Consider the following 19,761-nt stretch of genomic DNA (forward strand, 5'->3'; position numbering starts at 1 on the left):
AAGTTTCCTAGCCCTGAAAGCTTTCCAAATGAGCCATTGTTGGGCTGAGTTAAAGAGGTATTGTCTGTGCTTGGGTTAGGTTAGTGTGGGTGCCAGAATCTGCATGTGTGGCGTTCTCAGTGCTGCGATGTCATCTAGATAGTGGGCCCCCGACGCTTCCTTCTCCAAATACTTTCAAATTGATAGGAAGAAGGAATCCCTGCCAAAACTGATCCATTGAAACATTACTGGAAGCTTGTCTTTTTATTGCTGTAACTCTCACTTAGACATCTTTGTCTGTCCCTGCTCATGCAGGCTGCTTGCTCTGAAGATCATCCCTACTTAGCACCTGAGATGGCCAGCTGGGACTGGGGTCCTGTTCTGATCAGTGCCGAGTGAGCAGAGAGCGAGTGTCAGTCTCTGCTGGGATGATTTATAGAGCCATGAATAGGAAGAGAGGCTATTGGTATCTACCTGTTACAGGAGAGGAACCGAAGCTGGGGAATTCAGTGGCATATCCAGAGGGAGCTCCTGACAGAGCTGGGAGTCAGTTCCAGAGCACAGAATTATTCCTCATTTTGTTAATGTGAGATTGGCTGGGCTCTAACAGGGTGTCTTCTGCTGAATTAATTTCTCTTAGCAGAGACTGAATTTGCTCATCTGTTTAACCTGATGTGAAGTTGTGTGGAGTTAGGTCCTCTGATTCTGAACTGCTGTTTGTATTTTACCGGGGACCGTGTGGTTCAGAGGACAAGCACAAGGGTACTGAAACCTTTTCAGCCTGTAGGTTGCTGATGACATTACTGCCTCTAGACCACAGTCTTGTGACCTTTGTTTAAAAGATATGGTGATTTCACTGTTCTTGTTCTAGATCGTTGTCAGCCCTGGGAAGAAACAAACCACTATTTTTATCTATCAATCTCTGCCCAGAAATAGAAGAAAGTGGCACGTGCCGTAAATCCATTGGTAGTTTTAACTGGAAGACCAAGCTGGTATTGCAGTCCAGAAAAAAAATTGTATTGAATTTTTAGCCTTTCTCCAAGAACTTTAAGGAGTGTCAGTGTTATGTAAGCCAGTACTTTGAGTTCTTAACTTCATCCCTTTCATGTGGTCTTTCCCATCCCTTACTAATCACGAGTAATGGAAGTCTGACATGGCAATTGTTCAGGCTGCCCGCTTCATACATTCCGCTCTGACAGGGAGAGCTTGCAGTAGCAAGGCAAAAATTATGAAGCCAATAGTATTTGGGGTCTTTGGGGGTCACAAAGTCTTCTGCCTTTTGATTGAAGGTTAGTCAATGTACCTGATTCAGATTCCTCTCAATACATTAAAATCATCAATGCAGCTGTTGACCATGTTCTTTTTCTTTTTTCACAATCTCCAGGATGAATTGGATCTTACAGACAAGAACAGAGAGGCTATGTTTGCACTCCCTCCAGAGAAGAAATGGCAGATTTACTGCAGCAAAAAGAAGGTATTACCAATGTCCTGACTGAACTAGCTCTCCAATAAATTCTGTGTGCATGAACATAATTACTGATACATATCTAGATGTGAATTATAAGTTTACCACTATTTTCTCAAGAACATAATTGATTTAAGGATTTTTATTGGCATGAATATGGTACAATTTTCTCACAAGTAGTGTGTGCATGTGTGAGTTTTGAAGAGTTTTTAATAAGTTAAAATCATATGTTGCCCCATGTTGAAGCTTTCACGTTTCTTATTTGAGCTGGAACAAAAGCTGTAGTGGAAATGCTTTAAGGCATTTTAAAAAACTTTTGTAGATTGCTTAGAATAGAAAATTTATTACTGAGATATGTCAGGACGGCTTCAAATATCTGTAAAGTGCATAATAATGATATCTTAAAACCTAGCTTTAAAATCTTTCAGAGCTAGTAGGAAAGGCTCTGCATTGCATTGGAAATTAAAGAAGGACTCCCTCTTGTCAATTTCTGTGTGAGGTTTCTCCAGTCAAGGTTTTGGAACCTCTGACAAACCAGTGAGAGGGCCAGAACATCAGAGGCCAGTACCTCACACTGGGTATTTTGTCACTAGAAGAATGATGGCCAAGTGAACTGCTGTGAAACTTGTAAAAGAGGAATTTCTGCAGGAGTGGTGGGGTGAACATTTTTTGCTGCTGTAGGAAGGAAACAGGTAATTGGAAGCAAAGATAGCCCTGGTAGCATGTATTCATTAACAGTAAATATTTGAAAAATAGGTGGTAAGTTCAATAGTTATATTTCCCAAACATGCAAGTCCTGCTATCAGAGCACTAGTCTTTATGTATACACTTGCATAACAGAAGCTGAAAGAGGAGGTTTAGATTTCTATACTAAAGGTGGGACATTGAAACCCTGATGATGATCCTTCTGAGGTCATTGTGCTTGCTAACTTTCATGTGTTTTTTTATGAGTAAATGAAGGCCTTTGGTATCCGAGACTGCTGGCTTGGCTTCTTTCCTCAGCAAATAATATACACATATAAAATCAGCTTTCTTACCATGTAATTAAATAAAATCTCAGTCAAACCAATCACATGGACACTTTGCATGTATTTTATTTTTGTTTGAGATGCATCACACAGGGAACTTAATAGCGTCAAATTAGTTACAGTGCCTCTGAGCTAGAAATAATTCAAGAACTGCATAAAAGCAGCCTAGGCTCAGTTGTGCTTGGTGTTCTTCATTCATCTTCCTGCTAGTACATAGAGCTTGCACGTGGAGGGAAGGTGCAGGCTGCTGTGATCAATGTCTGCTTTACATTTTTGCTGGCAGGCTCAGCTGGCTTTTTCAGCTCTGGTGGGAGAGGATCTATTTGTAGTCATCTTAGAGAAACACACATTCCATCTCCTGGACCAGTCAGCCTTGGCAGGAAGATACAGGCTTTAATGCATTTAATATGTTGGTTGGATTCACTACATTACACTTTTTTTTTCTTCCCTTAAAGTAGTGGATTTGATATAAGAATCCTGAAGACCTCCAGAGTTAAAGGAGCTGCATACTGGAAAATCTTTATAATGCATTTATAGTGAAACCTCAGTTAGCTGAACTCCAGCTATCCAAAATGATGTGCTAACTGAAACACTATACTGTTGCCAGATGTCTATTCATTACATTGTAGATACTTTCAATTACTTGAAACCTTAACTGTCCAACGTTATTCATTGCTTCCCTTCACAGTCAGTCAGATGATCGGTGCTGACACCTCTCTCTCTAGCCTACTACCTAATCCACCTATCATTATTGTTCTACAGTGACAGAAAAGCATGTTGCAGCCTTCCCTGAAGTGTTCATAATCTGATTTTAGCCACAAAGGGCCTGATTTCTCACTTGACAGAGCTCTGTCAGCCATCCAGGACTACCCCCCAACGAGCTCTGTCTTGCTGATGCTGAGTTCTCTGTTTTCTGGGAAGTGAGGGCTCTGCATCCACCACGAGGAAAAGCTCTGTAACATGGCAGGTGAAAATGCTATGAACTAGAAGGTCAAGAAGTACAAGTTGAGGAAACTGTTCATTCATTAATCTCAGATACCTTTTCTAGTCCAAAAAATAATGGAAGGTCAGAGCTTCCCAATCTGCTCCAATGGTGGCAAGATTAGTCAGCAGCTTGAAGTAAACAAATGTTACCTGCAGAAATGAAGAGCACTCCTTATTGTAGGCACACTGTCCATTTTTCTTGGCAGTTAGACTTCAGTTATAGTTTTTCACAGCACTTGTTCCCACTGTGCTAGCAGAAAGTCATTATTGTATCAAAAGGTTCATTCCACCTGTTTCTGATACCAGATCTTTCTAAAGAAATGAAGACAGATGTGTCAGTGCATTTAAACTTATATGCTATGGGCACAGCTTGCCAGTCAAAGTTCCTGCATAATCAAAGGAGACTCAGTTCTGAATGGGAGTTTTGTGGTAGTGGGTGATATCTACAATGGAGTGCTCTCATTGCATCATACAGCCATGCTTGCTTTGGGCACTGCTGGTCATTCTAGGTTTGCACCTGAAACCTCCAGTACTAAAACCATAATAAAGGAATAAAGATCGCTCTGCTGGAAAATGGTAATGTGTTCTCAGTCTCAGCCATTCCTCTACCTTGCCTTTAATCTGTATAGACTGGATAGTGAGAGATACAGTTGTCCATTTGCATGAGAACAACCATTAATCAGTCCCCTTTTGGCACCCTGACACTACCCAAAACGCCAGTCCTACGTGTTCAGATTGCCTCTGTCTCTGCAGTATGATCTTCCCCTGATGCCGTACAGTTATAAGTAGAGCCATATGGAGACAGAATGCAAATGATGGCATCCTCCCCCACTTCAGGTACTTTTATTCTGGTTTTGTTTAGGATGATCTTCATGACTTGCCACAGCTGAAATTTAGGCTTATATAAAAGTTAAAATTCACTTCTGTAATTACTTCCTTTAAAATCTTTTCTAGATCTCCTGTTGTATGTTTTGCAGGAATTAGATCAAGTACTAGACCATGTTTTCAGATGCATTTGAAAAAGGTAAAATTTCTGATGCCAACATTTAGAAAAATACAGTTATTTAGTACTGTTTTACCTGGAGCTGGTACTAAGGTACATAGTCTAGTTAAATACTGATCAACTAATGATATGGTAAGAAAAAGTTGCCAGATCAATTATTTCATCTGTAAATCACTTCATATTGGGATTCCAGTAAGGATGCAAAACTCACATATTGAACTACTTTGACACGTTGCTTTGGATGCAGCCTGCATTTCTAAGAACGAGGCCTCAGTGTGCAGGCAACAGCTTATTGCCTCCTGTACTATCCTACAAGCTCTTAGACTTTTTACTGTTGGATAACAAGTCAAGTCGTTTTCTTTTTATGACCTTTGCCTGCCTCCAGAGGCTAATCTGTAAACCTTCAGATGAGCAGATTTCAGTAGGAAGAAAACATATTTTGCTGAGTTAAACAACTTTTTTTTTTGTTGTTGTTGCTTTTAACTTCCATGTTTCTTGGAGGAAAATTTGGTAGCAAATCTCTTTCCAAAGTACAGTCAAACTGGACTAACTATACCATACAGCTTCCCTCCAAACAAACAAACAAAGCCAACTAAAAGCTCAGTCCTAATAACTGAGTGTGTTGAACTTTCCTAGATACATTGGGATTATTTTTTACTTTTTTGATTTTAGTTGTACTGGACAGTAACTGTATTGAGTTGATTGTGCAGTACCTGTTCGAGTGACATCATTCAAAGTCAAGTAGTGAAACAATAGTCACAAAACTGCAACTTTCTGGAAAGAAGTAATTATGGCATCTGAAAAAGTGTACATGTGTATAATCCTCAAATTGATTGTACTTTTTCTGTTATCAGAAGATCCAGAGAAAGACTTCTCTACAATAGCAAAATAGGCTTAAAATTCTGATGGAAAATTATTTAAAATATATGCTGTGCCAGCCAATATGCAGAAAAGAGAAATTCCTTATGAATCCATCACCTGCAATTATTTTTTTTAATGTTTGTCAATTACATTTTTCATCTATGTGATGAATAGGAAAACTAGTAAACTGAATATGAGAATAGGAGTCAGGAACTTATTTCTAAAAGTCTTTGATCTAAATTGCTGTATAATTTCAAAGAATTTGTCATTACTATGTTTATATATAAATGCAATTCTCTCTATCTGAAAGAAAGAATAGTAAAATAGTAAATCTAGGGAAACCTTGTGGCAGTGTTCTGGCCATGTTGTCCTCATGCCTTTTTTCCCTATTATATACACGTGCCTTGGCTGCACACCACATACCCATTTTTTTTATTTTTTAAGAGACATTCTTAGGTATTTTCTGATTAAGCACTGTTCATTATTTTACATTAACTTAGAAGACAGCTAGGTTTAGCATCCTTGGAGGAAGAGATTTTGTGGTGAAGTGTCTGTACTTGGGAGAGCTCGCTGCAAGGAGCAGGAAGAATGGAGCGGAAGGCACTTCTGTGCATTACACCAGCACTAAAGAGCCTAAGTCCTTTGGACTGAGTCTCAGATCAGTACTTAGGCTGTATTCCAGGTTCAGTATCCCAGATGTGCTTCTAAAAAATGTTTACGCTTCTTCCACCAAACAGCAGCAGATAACGCTGCATCGCCTGATGTTCAGTTCCGTTTTCCTAACTTGGAGGCTGCATCTAGCCCTACATTGGCTTCAAAATGCTCTTGGGAATCCTAGCCTTAGTCTAACTTTAAGCAACTTTTCTGAAGGCTTTTTATAACATTTGTAGCTCTGTTTCACAAACTCCCACTTTGGTCCCATGATGACTGTCTAACATTAATGAAGATAATGTCTACATATCACTTAATTTTCATTGAGAGTTTCTCTGAGCTTTACCCTTGTGGCTTGTGTTGTCAGCAAAATGACACTATAAAAAATAGAGCTTGATATTCTGCAGCTGGATATAGTGTAAGATACTTCTGTCCTCCACCACCATGCCCAGGCCTGCCTTCAGACTCCTGCAGAGCTCTAAGCAGAATCCTCAGTCCAACACCAGCCTGTGTTACTGCTATGAACCCTGCTTGAAACCCAGCTACAGTTCCAGCTTCCAGAGAATGCATTTCACCCTCTACGTAGGATGCATGCTCCTGTTAAAACTATAAATATGAAAAACAACTTATATACATAATATCAATTCATATACATACACATATATATATATACATATATACATACATGTGTATATATATATGTGTATAACAAAATTTGTTGGAGGAATCTAAGCTGCTTTTGCAGCTTTTGGTATAAATTAACTTAGCCTAGCAGGGATGAAGTGGAAGAGGCATACAGGTATAAAAGCTGGAGTCCTCCTTGATTTGGGGGGAAGCTTTCTGAGCTGAATGCAAATTTCTGTACCTGATGTTTGTTCTAGTGTTGCTCTGCTCTTTGTTTTTACACTGTAAAGTGTAGTATCAGCTTGGCAAAGATGGAGGGGCAGTTATTTTTCAACTAGACATGAACTGGTAGGACTTTTCTTCCAAAACCCTGAGATATTTTCTGTGCATTTAAGCTTCATGTGGAGGCTCTAAGGCAGGAGGTTGCATTACATCTGTTGTGTTTAGATAGGAGTTCTGCAATTCTTACTATAGGAAAGGGAACCTGAAGAAATGTATGTTCTTTATAATGCATGGAGATGGTCAGGGGAAGATAGATATTCCCTGAAGAAGAGAGAGAATGGATCTTCATCTGGTCTCATTTAGTGATATAATATACCAGATGAAGATCACACCATTGTGTTGTCTGAGTGTGGGTTTTTGGTTTTGTATTGTCTGATCTGAGCTATGAAAGCCCTTTGGGGTTCATCCTTTCTGTATGAAGAGTGCCAAGCACGTGGTTGTCTTATAATAAATGAAGTGGGTGGTTTGAAGTTGTATTGTTTTCAATTCTATCTTCTTGCAGTATTTTTCCTCTTTGAAATACTTTTAGAGTCTGTTATTGATTTGGAATATTCAACTGTTTTTGTTATGGATTTATAGCTGTAAGGGACACTTAATATGTCGCTTATAAGTTCCCTTCTTTAGAGTTGTTATTCCACACACTGTTTCTGGGAGCAGAAGACATGAACACACAAAGGGATTTTCTACAGTATTTGAGAAGCCCTTTGTAAGGAATCTCAGTTTGACAAGGCTTGGATGTCACTTCATGAGGGTTTTTCTCCGAGCTTTGCATGAAATGTTTGGGGGGAGAGGGGTGTTGCTCTCTTCTCTTCATCTGGGAAGACAGGAAAAAAGAATAACACGCGCACAGCACACATGGTAGGCTAAAACCAGGAGCAACTGGTAGACAGCAGGAGGCTGAAGAAGCTGTGTGGGACTTGGAGAGCTCAGTGCAAGTGCATTGCTGGCAAAACGATGAGAATATCTGATGCACGCAGGGCAAAACCTGCTTTATATGTTGGAGCTGGACAATTAGAATTTATTTCAAGTTTTTGGTGCATCAGGTAACTTTTTCTGTTCCTACTGATGCTTTAGAAGTTCATGGCAAGAATTCAGGTCTTCAGTCAACGTTGTGATTGAACTCAGTATTCAAACCTTGACAAGGACCTGAATAACTTGATCTAACTTTGCAATTAGCCCTACTTTGTGCAGGTCCTTTCTGCCTGAGGCCCCTTCCACCCTAACTTGGTCTGCAATTCTGTGAACTGACCGTAAGCCAAACTAGGATAGCAGCAGTATGGCCCTATAAAGAAAGGGGCAACAGTAAGGCTCTGTGCAATCCACTGTTTCCCGTGTTACTGCTATGAGATGAACTCCTTGAAACAGGCTTTAGCAGAAGTTATTTGGTCCCCTCCCAGTGCCTGGGATCCATGGTTGCTTTTGGTGTGAGTGACTGTCTGACTTTCTTAACTCAGGAGACTGCTGGTGAAACAGTCTGAAACGTGGAACTTCTCAAATGAATTCTCTGAAAATAGCCTTGCTTTCTGTTAGCCTATGGCTCAGTGGAAATCTCGTAATGCTGGTAAGTCGCAGTGGGAGGATGTTGCCCTTTGCAAACCGCAGCATTCTTTCAGCTGGATGTCTGGAAAATGCCAGCAGTTGTGGAGTTAACTTGCTTTTTTTCCCACCAGCATCTGTTCCTTTTTCTGTTAACAGAATGACTTCATGCTCAGATGTTTGGGATGATTTGTTAGCTTGATACTGACATCGGGTGATTTCAGTATCCTTAGTATAGGTATTGAAGACGTGCACAAGGCTTCAGAAACTACTCTGTAAAAGAATGCATGTAGGCTTTAGAGCAGAAAATTCAGAAAGTATGACATCCACCGAACAAGATGGGAACCAACAAAATGCACTGAGTGTCACTAATGCAGCAATTACACATATTTTCTGATTAGTACTGTACTTAGATCTTTTCAGTCTGAAGGAGCTGATTGATTGATGGCACTTTCTAATGTGTATTGTAGGCTGAAATAGTAGCTCCCAGATTTAGGCAATATTGTTAGAAGAATGTAAAATAAACCTTAGAACAGTATGTATTTCCTTTTACATCATTTTATGCAGAGTAGGTGTTTCGTCTGCAATAATAAAACTTGAAATTCCTATAAGACACCATTTCATTTTCATATACTTCCACACAATGAATTTGGGCTTTTTTCTCATCTCACATCAGTATGTTGATGTTGACCCCATTGCTCCTCATGTGGATCAGCATACCTGAGAAGAAAATTTGGCCGTTGTTTGTGGGTTGTTTTAATTATATTTTTATTTCTTTTTCCACATTGTTATTTTCCCTTTTGTAAGTACTCCCAAGAGGTTACTTTGAGAAACAATATAGTAGATGTAATGAATAGAGGCACTTCTCTTAAAAAAAAACTGGTTTTAGCCCAGATTTACTCTTGTAGCAGTTTAAAGAATGAATTTGGTGTTGAGGAAAAAATGCTTATACAGTTCAGCTGATATACTATTAGTACAGTACAGAATCATGGTACCTGAAAAACCACATTGTAGCAGACATAAGAGGAGATTTTTCCAAACGATTTTTACTTGGTTTATGTTTTCCATGCTGCAGTGCTAACAGTTACAGACTCATTTATTTATTCTAGTATGAGAGGTTATTTTGGGTCAGGGCCTTGAAATTATATATTTATTTACGTATAATCAAAAAGTCTTCTCTTCCCCACCCCCCCATGGGAACAGCATGGAATATTTTTAGTTTCTTCCTCCCTCTGCCTCTCTCTCCAACAATAAAAGTTAGTTGTTGCTTAGAAAATGCCTTCGCAGGTCTTTGGTTCAGACTGCTGAAGACATAAACTCCATAAATTTCCTGTGGTATTTGCTGTAGATACTCCAAGCATGTAGAATAATTTGAGTGCCCATCTTCCAGATTCCGCATTTTTCAGGTGTGCTACTAGCTCTTCCATTGAAGTTAGCACTCAAAAATCTGGCCAAAAATAGTTCCAAGTTTATACAGTGATAGCTGGAAAATTGTCATCATAGTGCCTAAAGTTGTGTTTTGCATTGGGCTTGCATTTTGTGGGAAATTGGGCGAGCTCAGTGGGAGCAGATTTGACCCTATCATGGAAAAAAAAAAAAAAAAACAACCATCCAAAACATTTACCCAGCTGTCATCCTTCTAAGATGGTGTAATTTGCTGTACTTAAAAACAAAAATACTGGTGAGCAATCCGATTTTGCTGTGTGGGAAGTACATGTAAATGCTGATTGTGTGATTTAGGTGCTGCCCCTGTATTTTGTCCTGTCCTTGTCTGTACGCTTTTGAAAGTTCTGGGTCTCCACAATCCAAGTTTGAGTTGATCCTGCTGATGGTATGCAATAGTAATAATACATACTCTGTGCAATGTAGTTCTCACCATCCTGACTAGTCTCAGGTGGATAAGCAAGAGCAAAGAATATGTAAATAACGAGTATGTGTCTCTGGTATGTGAGAAGCAGATTTGGCACAGACCAGGGCTCATTTTTCTCTGCATTCTGCATTTCACTGAACGCTCACCAGTCCTTCAAAAGCCAGTGAATACTGAACAAGAAGAGATGCTGAATTTCCTATTGTTTCAGTGACAAGTTTATAAACAGGCACAATGAAGAGTTGTTGCCAGGATCCACTGACAACCATGTTTTCATTAGTCAGATATGGCAGTTTCAGCTACGCACCCGAATCAAGGTGAAAATCACATCATCTTCCCTGATATTCGGTCACCTGTTGAAAGGCATCTGGGATCCCAAAGGTTTTACAGATAAAATAAGTGAGAGAAATGAAGGTTGGGAGACAAAATACAGTTTTATCCAAGTTTATGGAAAGGGGAGAGACCCAGCACCTAAATGATAAACTCAAATATTTGATTAGCAATTTAAAAACCATTGGTCCCCCAGTCTCTGTTTATTCCATTTGTTCACCTGTCCAACAGCTCTTAACTCTTCTGGTTTTTCAAATACTCACTGAGTTTAAAGGAGGGAAACAAATAGAAAATATGTGGCTACTCTCACCATCCAACTTTGTCATCCCTCTTTGTAGAAGCAGAAGTGAACTAAAGCAAGAAGTGGTGCCACTGGAAGTACAATGGACATGTTGTCCACATTGCCCACGCTGTTAAGACAGTGAAGAAAAACCTTTTAGAGTTGGCATTAACTAATTCTGTATGCTCCCAGAGAGATTTGTCCTAGGTAGCTGTGCCGACTCTAGGTAGTTGTGTCCTAGGTTGTTCCTTGTGCCTTTGAGCAGGGCTAGTGACCTTTCATTGCCTTCATCAAGCAACAAACAGGGTGACTGCTATGAATGGTAGGTGACTTTTCATTTTATTTAGAGAAGATTGTGAGTGGTTGCTTGCTGGAGATAAACAGAGCAGGACAAAAAGCTAAACTTTGAGCACAGGCATGTGGCAGGTTCGGTTACGCAGGCTAGGCTTGGTCTGTGGCTTTTCACTGTTGGCAAAAGAATGGTGGGAGGAGGAGGAGGAATGGAAGTGAGGAAGGAGAACTAAAAAGGGAGTTTTTCCTCACAGCCCAAATGAAATAAGTACCAGCAGGGTGTAGTTGAAACAGTGCTCTTGAAAAGGGAGCAAGGTAAGCTAAAAGCAGCAAGCCAGCTGTGGTGTAAGAAAGTCCCTTTCTGGGTTCACAGTAGGAATTCAATTATGAGAAGGCTGTAAGATTGTACAATGAGATGGTCAATGCTAGAATGGAAATGATTTCACAATATTTTTACATAGCACAGAGTCAAAAGAGTAGTAGGGACAAAGCAGAGCTTGAATGTTAGTGAAACTGTAGAGTATGTCCCACTGATGTTGCTTTTTGGAAGCTGTTGGGATAGAGGCAGGTTGTTGGCTTCAGCTGCCGCAGGAATTACCGCAGGATCTTGACCCTGACCTCAAGCTCACCACAGGTTTGCAGGGACAGAGCTGTGATCCAGGAGGACAATCTCAGTCCCAGGTCACATGCCTGAAGAGCAGGCTGTGTCATGAGAGATGTGTTTTGCCTTCTCTTGAAGACCCTCTGTGTAAATGAACCTGAATTGACTTCTAACTAGTAGGGTGCTTCACAGTGGACATTGTCCTTTGTCTCCAAAAGAAGATGAAATGGAGTGAGGGAAGGTTGTCTCCTAAGAGCTCCTTCATTGAATTTGCAGAGAACTCATGAATTGCTTCATTTGGCAGCTCATTATTTAAACTATACACTTACCAACTGCAAAATATCAGTTGATTGGGGCTGGTGGAAAGTAGAGCAATAAGAGGCTTTAAACATGAACACGGACTTCAATTAATAGGAAAGAATGACTGTAGGCAGCAAAATAGTCAGGAAAATATGTTCAATGGGAGAACAGTTTTCCATGAGAAAGCTGAAACTTTCACTAGGGAGCAACGTGTAATACTGGTAGGCTTCAATTTGGCAAGTAAGCTTTATCCTGAGGGTGTAAGGAGTTGCATAATTCAGTGTGGCATCAGCTGTAATTTCAGTAGATCTGTAAATATAGGCAGAACCTCTACTCTTGGTCACTGCACTATATGCATAAATCAGTGCCTGTTAATGGGGGATCCACATCCTACAGTAGTGTTAAATGTGTTTGCCCAAGGACAAGCACACTTGAGTGATGTATAAATAACAAGGGGGAGCTGATGCAGTCAGCCCTGGCAGCAATTTTACATGTCTGTGTTGATGAGAATGATTAAAAAAACAACAGAAGAGGAAAGAGAATTAAACATAAGGACATTCTTAAAACTTAAAATGTACTGTGCAATCTCACTATCATTTAAAGTTCCTTAAGATGGGTTTCCGTCCAGTAATCTACAGAAGTCTTGTGCTAGGCACAGTTATTGTAAAACTTAATTTTGTTTTAAATACTTAAATTATACAGTTTATTTAAATCAGTGGTTGAGATTTCTGATCTCTCTCAGTTTCAGAAAAAAAAATAGCCCTTATCTTCAGCTCATTAAAGTGCACCAGCCCTGACAAGTAGGGCAATCCAGTCCGTTTTCAGTAAGAAACTGTGTTTCTGTGTGTGTGTCTATGCAAAAGATCTGGAATATTTTCTGGAATATAAGAAATAAAATCATGGTCTTCATCTCTATTAGACTGATACTAATTAGAACTAATTATTTTGAAGTGGTTTTGAGTGTTAGATGAGGTTGGAAATGGTACATTATGTGTGTACAATATAGAACCTCTGCTGTGTCTGTGAGTGTTTGGGAAGCAAAAATGGTGATGGATGGTATAAGCAGTTCAGAAAAAGCATGGATTTAACTTTATTGGAAAATGTTCAGCCTGTGGTAGGGCAAACCATCTTGCACAGATGATTGATAGTCCATTTTAATTTTTAAAGACTGGTGAACTTGAGCAGCATTGAAACTTCTTTCAGTATTATGAAAAGATTTATAAGAAGGAATCTTCATTCTTCAAAAACTGGATCCCTTTTTCTCTTCTATGCTTTTATATTCTATTGTATTTTGTGGCAGTGAGTTCCACAATTGGTTTGGCAGTGTAAGGCATTTTCTAATATGAATAATAATATGAAGCCTTTGATTCTTCCCTTGAAAGACTAGTTAGTAACCAGCACCAGAGGTCATTGTCAGGCCAGTCAAGTTGCTGGCAGCAGGGCAAAGATCAGGCTAAATAAAGGAAATAACAAAAACAGAAAAAAAACCTATGCTCTGTTAGGTAGAATATTCCTGTGTCGTAATCCAGTGAACTGGAAGCATGTATGGCTATTCCTGACCTTTATAAGAGGCCATTAGAACTCCTCAGTTACTTGCTCCAGCTGCTAATTAATGAGTATTCCCTTTTAATAAGTTATACAGTAGATTGTTTTTGTGGCAGAAGGGTTATTATCTGCACATTGATAACTTAATTCCAGGGAGAGAAGTAATGTTTGTTTTTCTCACTCTGGATAAATTGTGCTTAAAGAACTTGGGTATAACTCCCTCCTTCCCCCAAACCCTGAGAATATTTGTGTAAATGCTAGTCATGGCGTCTGAGAAATGGAGCAGTGACCACATCTGTCTACTGAATGGCTCAGTCCTACGGTCTGTCCTGTTTCAAAATTAGCATCTCCTGGGACATGGCTGGCTTTTTGGACGCGTAAACTGTCTGAAAAGCTTGCAAGTATTTTAGCTCCACTTCTGAATTAGTATTTCATCCCACAGCAGATCAAACACATTTTTTGTCTTTTAATGAAAGTGCTTTTTATTTATGCAACTTTGGCTGTTCTGAACTGAGACAGATGTTAATGGATGGACAGCGTGTTAATGAACAGGTAAATGTTTCTTTGAAAGCTGTACTTCTCCTTAAAGTGAACTTCAAGAAAAGGCAGTAAGTCAGTCATGGAAAAAAGGGAGAATGGTGATTTGGATGAGAGTGCAGGATGTACGACTTCAGTGTCGATTGATTCTTGGCTGTGCTTCAGATTTCCTGTGTGACTGCGAACTCTGTAATTGTCTGCATCCCGTTTTCCCTCTTTCTGCTGATCTCACTGAAAGGGAGACTGAAAAACCTAATGCATGAATTTCTTTAAAGACCTTTGACAGTGTAGAGTGCAAGGTGTTACAGGATTGTATTGTATTCAGCATTAATAGCAGATGTTGCAATAAGTTGAGTCATTTTAAAAAGCATCTGAAGGGAGCAGAGTAGCACTTTTGGGAAATGAAACACAAGTGATAGCCATTCTCCACCCCCAAAACAATCAAATACCCAACCTAGTTAATAGTGGCCAGAATATTCATGTGGAGAGCAAGGTTCATGTACTTCACTTTGAAAGACGCAAAACATGAACGTGAGACTGAATCCTGCACATCTCAAACAAACACTTTACCAGCTAAGCTGTTGTTCTGGAGAGTGTGGGAGGGCTTCATCCAGAAGCAGAGAATTTTTCCATGGCAAAGCTTTCACATCAGTTGATGTAAGTCACATTAGAAGTTAAAGTTTCAATGAACTGGAATTTAAAAAAAAATAAAAAATCACTGCAAAATCCCCACTTATTCGTAACCAAGATCCGAATTTCCATTGCCTTTTAATAAGAATTATGAAAAAAAAAAAACAACACTACAGGGACTTACTAATTATGACAAACAAATAACATATTTCAGTTTTTCTTAAAAGATAATAGTTTCTTATATTGACTTATATTCCATGATTTATATCTTCTGAACTGTATGTGATGATGCTGACCCGATGGTCTTTGTAGGTCCCTTCCAACTGTTCTACTCTACTCTACTCTACTCTACTCTACTCTTTACACCACATAACCTATTTTTCAGTTCTATGAGGTACTAGAATGGTGCATGCAGGCTGCTGAGAGGAAGAACTGCATTAACCTTAATGTGGGTTCTGCAGGAAAATTCAATTCTTTGTGACCCAAGTATAAATTTAGGCATAAAGTCTCTGGACAGAATATAGCGTACAAGCTGGAACAGGAATTTATATTACAGTAGCCTCATTTCATATTCTTCATCTGTGCTTGCATGCTGTTTTCACTGATGTAGAGAGGAACTCAATGATAATATCATGGTTCCTTGTCAGCAACAGGTTTTAAACTTCCATTTTTCAGCATCAGATACATGGCTTTTTCCCGTTTTGTTCTCAACAGTGCAAAGCAGTAAGGTCAGCTGCTTGCAGCTCTGAAGAGATGGTTTTGAGGAGAAAATCATGTTTCCAGTGAATAGGTATCATCCCTATGATGATCATAACCCATGATTATCATATGACATCCATTACATGTAGTGTATGTCTTGATGCAACTGTTCCAGGAGAAAGTGTTATTTCAGCTTGTATGTTAGAAAGCTTCATGAATCCTCAGCCCTGGCAATTTCCCACGGGATTGTGTGTACAGGTAGTAGCAAAGTCCGTGCAATGGTTGGACACCCAGGGATGCCAAGCACCCACTCGTCCCATGGAGCTGGGATTTGTCAACATTGCATAAAAACAACCTGGTGGAAACAGGAGAATTCTGGATTCAGTGTCAGATCGGTGCCTGTTCCTAACTCTGCTAGTGATTTCCTGGATGAGTTTTAATTGTCATGTCACTCTCTGCTTTCCTCCATCTGCAGGAAGGAAGCCTTGTACTGCTGCTAATTTTATGGATGTATTTCTTAATGCTGAAAATATGAAATTAATGCTGACATATGAAATTAATAATGCTGAATATGAAATTAATGCTGAAATAATGAAAATCTGACATGGTCAGATTTTCAGGAAATGCTCTAGAGGACTGCTTGACATTGTTTGGGGTCCTTTTGGTGCAGTGTGAAATACCAATGCATCTTCACTGGAAACTGAAACCTGGCGCTTGCCCCAGAAGAGCATCAGTGCAGGCAGTTTTGTCCAGACTTTCCCTGTGTTGTTTCTTAAAAGACTCAAAACATCTTGAAAGAAGCACTCATCATATATGCAGTGGCTTTCATTTTCATGATCCACTAATACAAAATATTTGGCATTTGCACATGGCTTCTGCAGTTCTAGTGTTTGGTACTTCTAGATTATGTCTGTTATGATGGCAGTCTTTGTATTGCAAGTGCTTGTTCTGCTGATATGGCAGTCACTAAAGGTTTCTGCTATCTAGAGAACAGCTTGCCCAATGCATCCAGTCTCCCAGGATTCTCAAAAAGATTTTCAGGATAAGCTTAGCTGTGCAGACAATACTTTGTTGTATTTTGTTTCATTTTGATTGGTTCAGATGGTCCAAACACTTGCCCTACTCCATTAAATCCTATTTTGGATGAAGTCAAAAGTTCCACTTTCCACCAAGGGATGGAGCCTGTCCAAATTAGTGTCAAAGCCTTTATAATACCTTGGCTATATTACAGGCTTGTATCATATCAGGGTCCTGTTTTCACAGCAGTTACATAGTTGTTACTCCAGTGAGGAATGATATGGCCCCTTATAAAGTCCACAAGCTGACGTCTGTTTTTTAATGTAATATTTACATTATTCAAGGAGCTAAAAGAAGACGTTGCTTTAATAGATTCCTTCAGCTGATGTTTTCCCTTACACAGATGGGTTATTGTTTCCAGCTCAATGCCTATGTGGCTTTGTATGTTGGGACCTCTTCTTTTTTTTTTTTTTTCCTTTTTCTTCTTTTTCTGAGTGTTCTGGAACAAGGAAGGGTTATGCCATCATCATCAAGTTGTCTGAATTTTCTGAGGTTTTGTTTGAGGATCAAAATCCTGAAGACATTAAGGAAAAAAAAAAAAAACACCAAACACAATAAACACCACTCTGTCATTGCCCCCCTCCCCCCCCTATTCCCCACTTCTTTCTCCCCCAAAACACATCAAATAAACACAAAAATTAAAAAAAAAAAAAGAATTGCTGTCCATTTTTGGTTTATCTTGCCTGCTCTGTGAGGAGACATGGTACAAAAATTTCTTACCATCGGCAGCACTCATCATAGTCTGGGCAATGAAATTTTCTCCAATGGCTCTGATGCTACAGGTGTGAACTGGTGTCTTTTGTGAAAATGCTGCCCAGGTGGCTGTTATAAATAACACTGTGCCACCTAATGTCTTAAGGGGACTGGATAAAAATCTGTATGTCCAGTGAAAGTATAAGTAGTTTTGTGGTGTTTCATAATGGAAGTAGAGTACCAGTTTTAAGTATATAACCACATTTATGCCAGTGAAGCAAAACACACTGACATCTGTAAAATTGTGGTCTGAACAGACAGTATGGGGGGGGCACTAAAATTAGATAGGCTTTTCTGTTCACTATGTTGGATCTGCTTCTGGACCAAAACAACTTTAGAAAGTAAGGACTGCAAAGAGGATTATCTGATCAAAATTTTTAACCTCACCAATATACAGCTTCAGTCTGAGCTTCAGAAAAAAAAAAAAAAAAAAGCTTACACTTGCTGTGTTCCACTGAAACCAATTTTATCCTAGTTCTAACTAAAACCAAAAACTATACCATCCTTATGGGCTAAAAGTTCACACCAATTTGTAGTGGATGGAGAATGGTCAAAAGCAGGATTCACCAAGGACCTTATTTCATTTGCCAGTCTAACCAAATATACAGATAAAATTTAGGGGATCAGAGTATTCTCATCTGTAGTTCTGTTTGTGAAATTTCTAATGGTTTGGGTGCTGGTAGGAGAGCGTCCAGAATTCTGAATATTTTAGTGTATCTTTCCTGATGTTCTTGAGGTCACATGTCTATACTAGATAGGTAGAAAGATTAGTTGTGGCATTCTGGATTTAACATTTTTTCCCCTTTAAATAATACTAGGGAGAAAAGTATTGTAGCTTATTTTCAGACATAAAGGATGGATTCAGGAAGTCCTTAATTTGTCTGTATTTGTTTCTTGGAACTTGGAACGGAGGCACAAGGAGTATAAGGAATGTACGTATTCCCTATTTCAACAATCACAGAATCATTAAGGTTGGAAAAGACCTTCAAGATCATCTGGTCCAACCATCACCCTACTACCAATGTCACCCACTAACCCATGTCCCTAAGCACCAGGTCCAACCTTTCCTTGAACACCCCCGGGGACGATGACTCCACCACTTCCCTGGGCTTCCTGTTCCAATCTTCTTGTTGCTTGTACTCTTCAAAAATTACAGCTGTTATTTGCACTTTTATAATTCTATGCAGAGAGAAAACTTCAGAAGGGCATATGAGCATGCCTTGCACTTCCCATTGGTGGCTTAACCTGGTTCCCTACAGAATGACCTTTACTTCACTACCTCTAGATTAGATCCCCATTTCAATTGTTCTCTTTGGGGTTGATAAGATTATCTTCTAAAAATTATGGTGTATTTACCAATTGCAAGCTTTGATTTATTTTTCCATCAACAAGGTCCTATTTTGACTTTTGCATGGGAGGTTATAGTCTGCTGAGTGCAAAGTGATTGTCAGGTGTGTTACTGCCACTATGTATACTACAGGGAAATCAGGTACTGAAAGGCAATGTATCAATAACATGTGGAGTGGCGATTCTAACTGGCTATGGGAGGGAGTTGTGTATTTCTGTACAGAGCTTGCAGCTGGCAATGACATGGTTGAGAGCCTCTGGGTAAGGATTAAAGGACAAGCAAATAAAGTGGATATTGCCGTGGGAGTCTACGATAGGCCACCCTGCCAGGATGACAACACCAATGACTTACTCTTTAAGGAACTGAGATACCTCTAGATCAGCTGCCCTTGTCCTCATGGGTGACTTCAGCTTGCCAGATGTTAACTGGGCATACCTCACAGCTGATACGAGCAGGTCCAGGAGATTCCTAAAACACCTTGATGATAACATCTTGATACAGGTACTAAGGGAGCTGACTAGGAAAGGTGCCCTCCTAGGTTTGTTACTTGTAAACAGAGAGAGTCTCATGGGTGAAGTGGCAATTGGTGGCTGTCTTGGTCACAATGACCATGAAGTAGTCAAGTTTAAAATCTTTGGTGGTAGGAGGAAAACTGGCACCAAAACTTCAACTGTGGATATGGGGAGAGCAGACTTCAGGCTGCTCAGGAAACTAGTTAGTAAGGACCCCTGGAAAACTGCTTTTGAAGGTATTGGGGTTCATCAGTGCTGATCACCTTTTAAGTACCACCTCTTAAGAGCACAGGAACAGGCAATTCCAAAATGTTGGAAGTCAACCAGGTGAGGCAGAAGGTCAGCTTGGCTGAGCAGAGATCTTCTTCTAGAGCTTAGAAAAAGAAAATCTGGAAAAAGAAAGTGTATGGCTGCTGGAATTGCGGTCAGGCAGCATGGGAGTACTAAAAAGATGCTATTATCCATTGTAGGAAGAAAATTCATGCACCCCAAACTCCATTAGAGTTGAAGCTGGCCAGTATTGTGGGGAACAATGTAAAGTTTGTTTTTTTTTAAATATGTTAAGAGCAAAAGGAGGA

At 39.6% G+C, this 19,761-nt stretch overlaps 1 protein-coding gene across 11 annotated transcripts in view; it reads left to right on the plus strand.

Annotated features, from left to right (window-relative positions):
- Positions 1–19,761, plus strand: part of DAAM2 (dishevelled associated activator of morphogenesis 2) — a 208,752-nt gene that overhangs the window by 106,741 nt on the left and 82,250 nt on the right. For all 11 annotated transcript variants that reach the window (XM_040554425.1, XM_040554419.1, XM_040554427.1 and 8 more), the window contains one exon: positions 1,364–1,453. In XM_040554425.1, coding sequence (XP_040410359.1) covers positions 1,364–1,453 — 90 coding nt within the window. The remainder of the gene's footprint in view (positions 1–1,363; positions 1,454–19,761) is intronic.

This window comes from Cygnus olor, chromosome 3 (assembly GCF_009769625.2).
Source record: "Cygnus olor isolate bCygOlo1 chromosome 3, bCygOlo1.pri.v2, whole genome shotgun sequence".
Lineage (NCBI taxonomy): Eukaryota > Metazoa > Chordata > Aves > Anseriformes > Anatidae > Cygnus > Cygnus olor.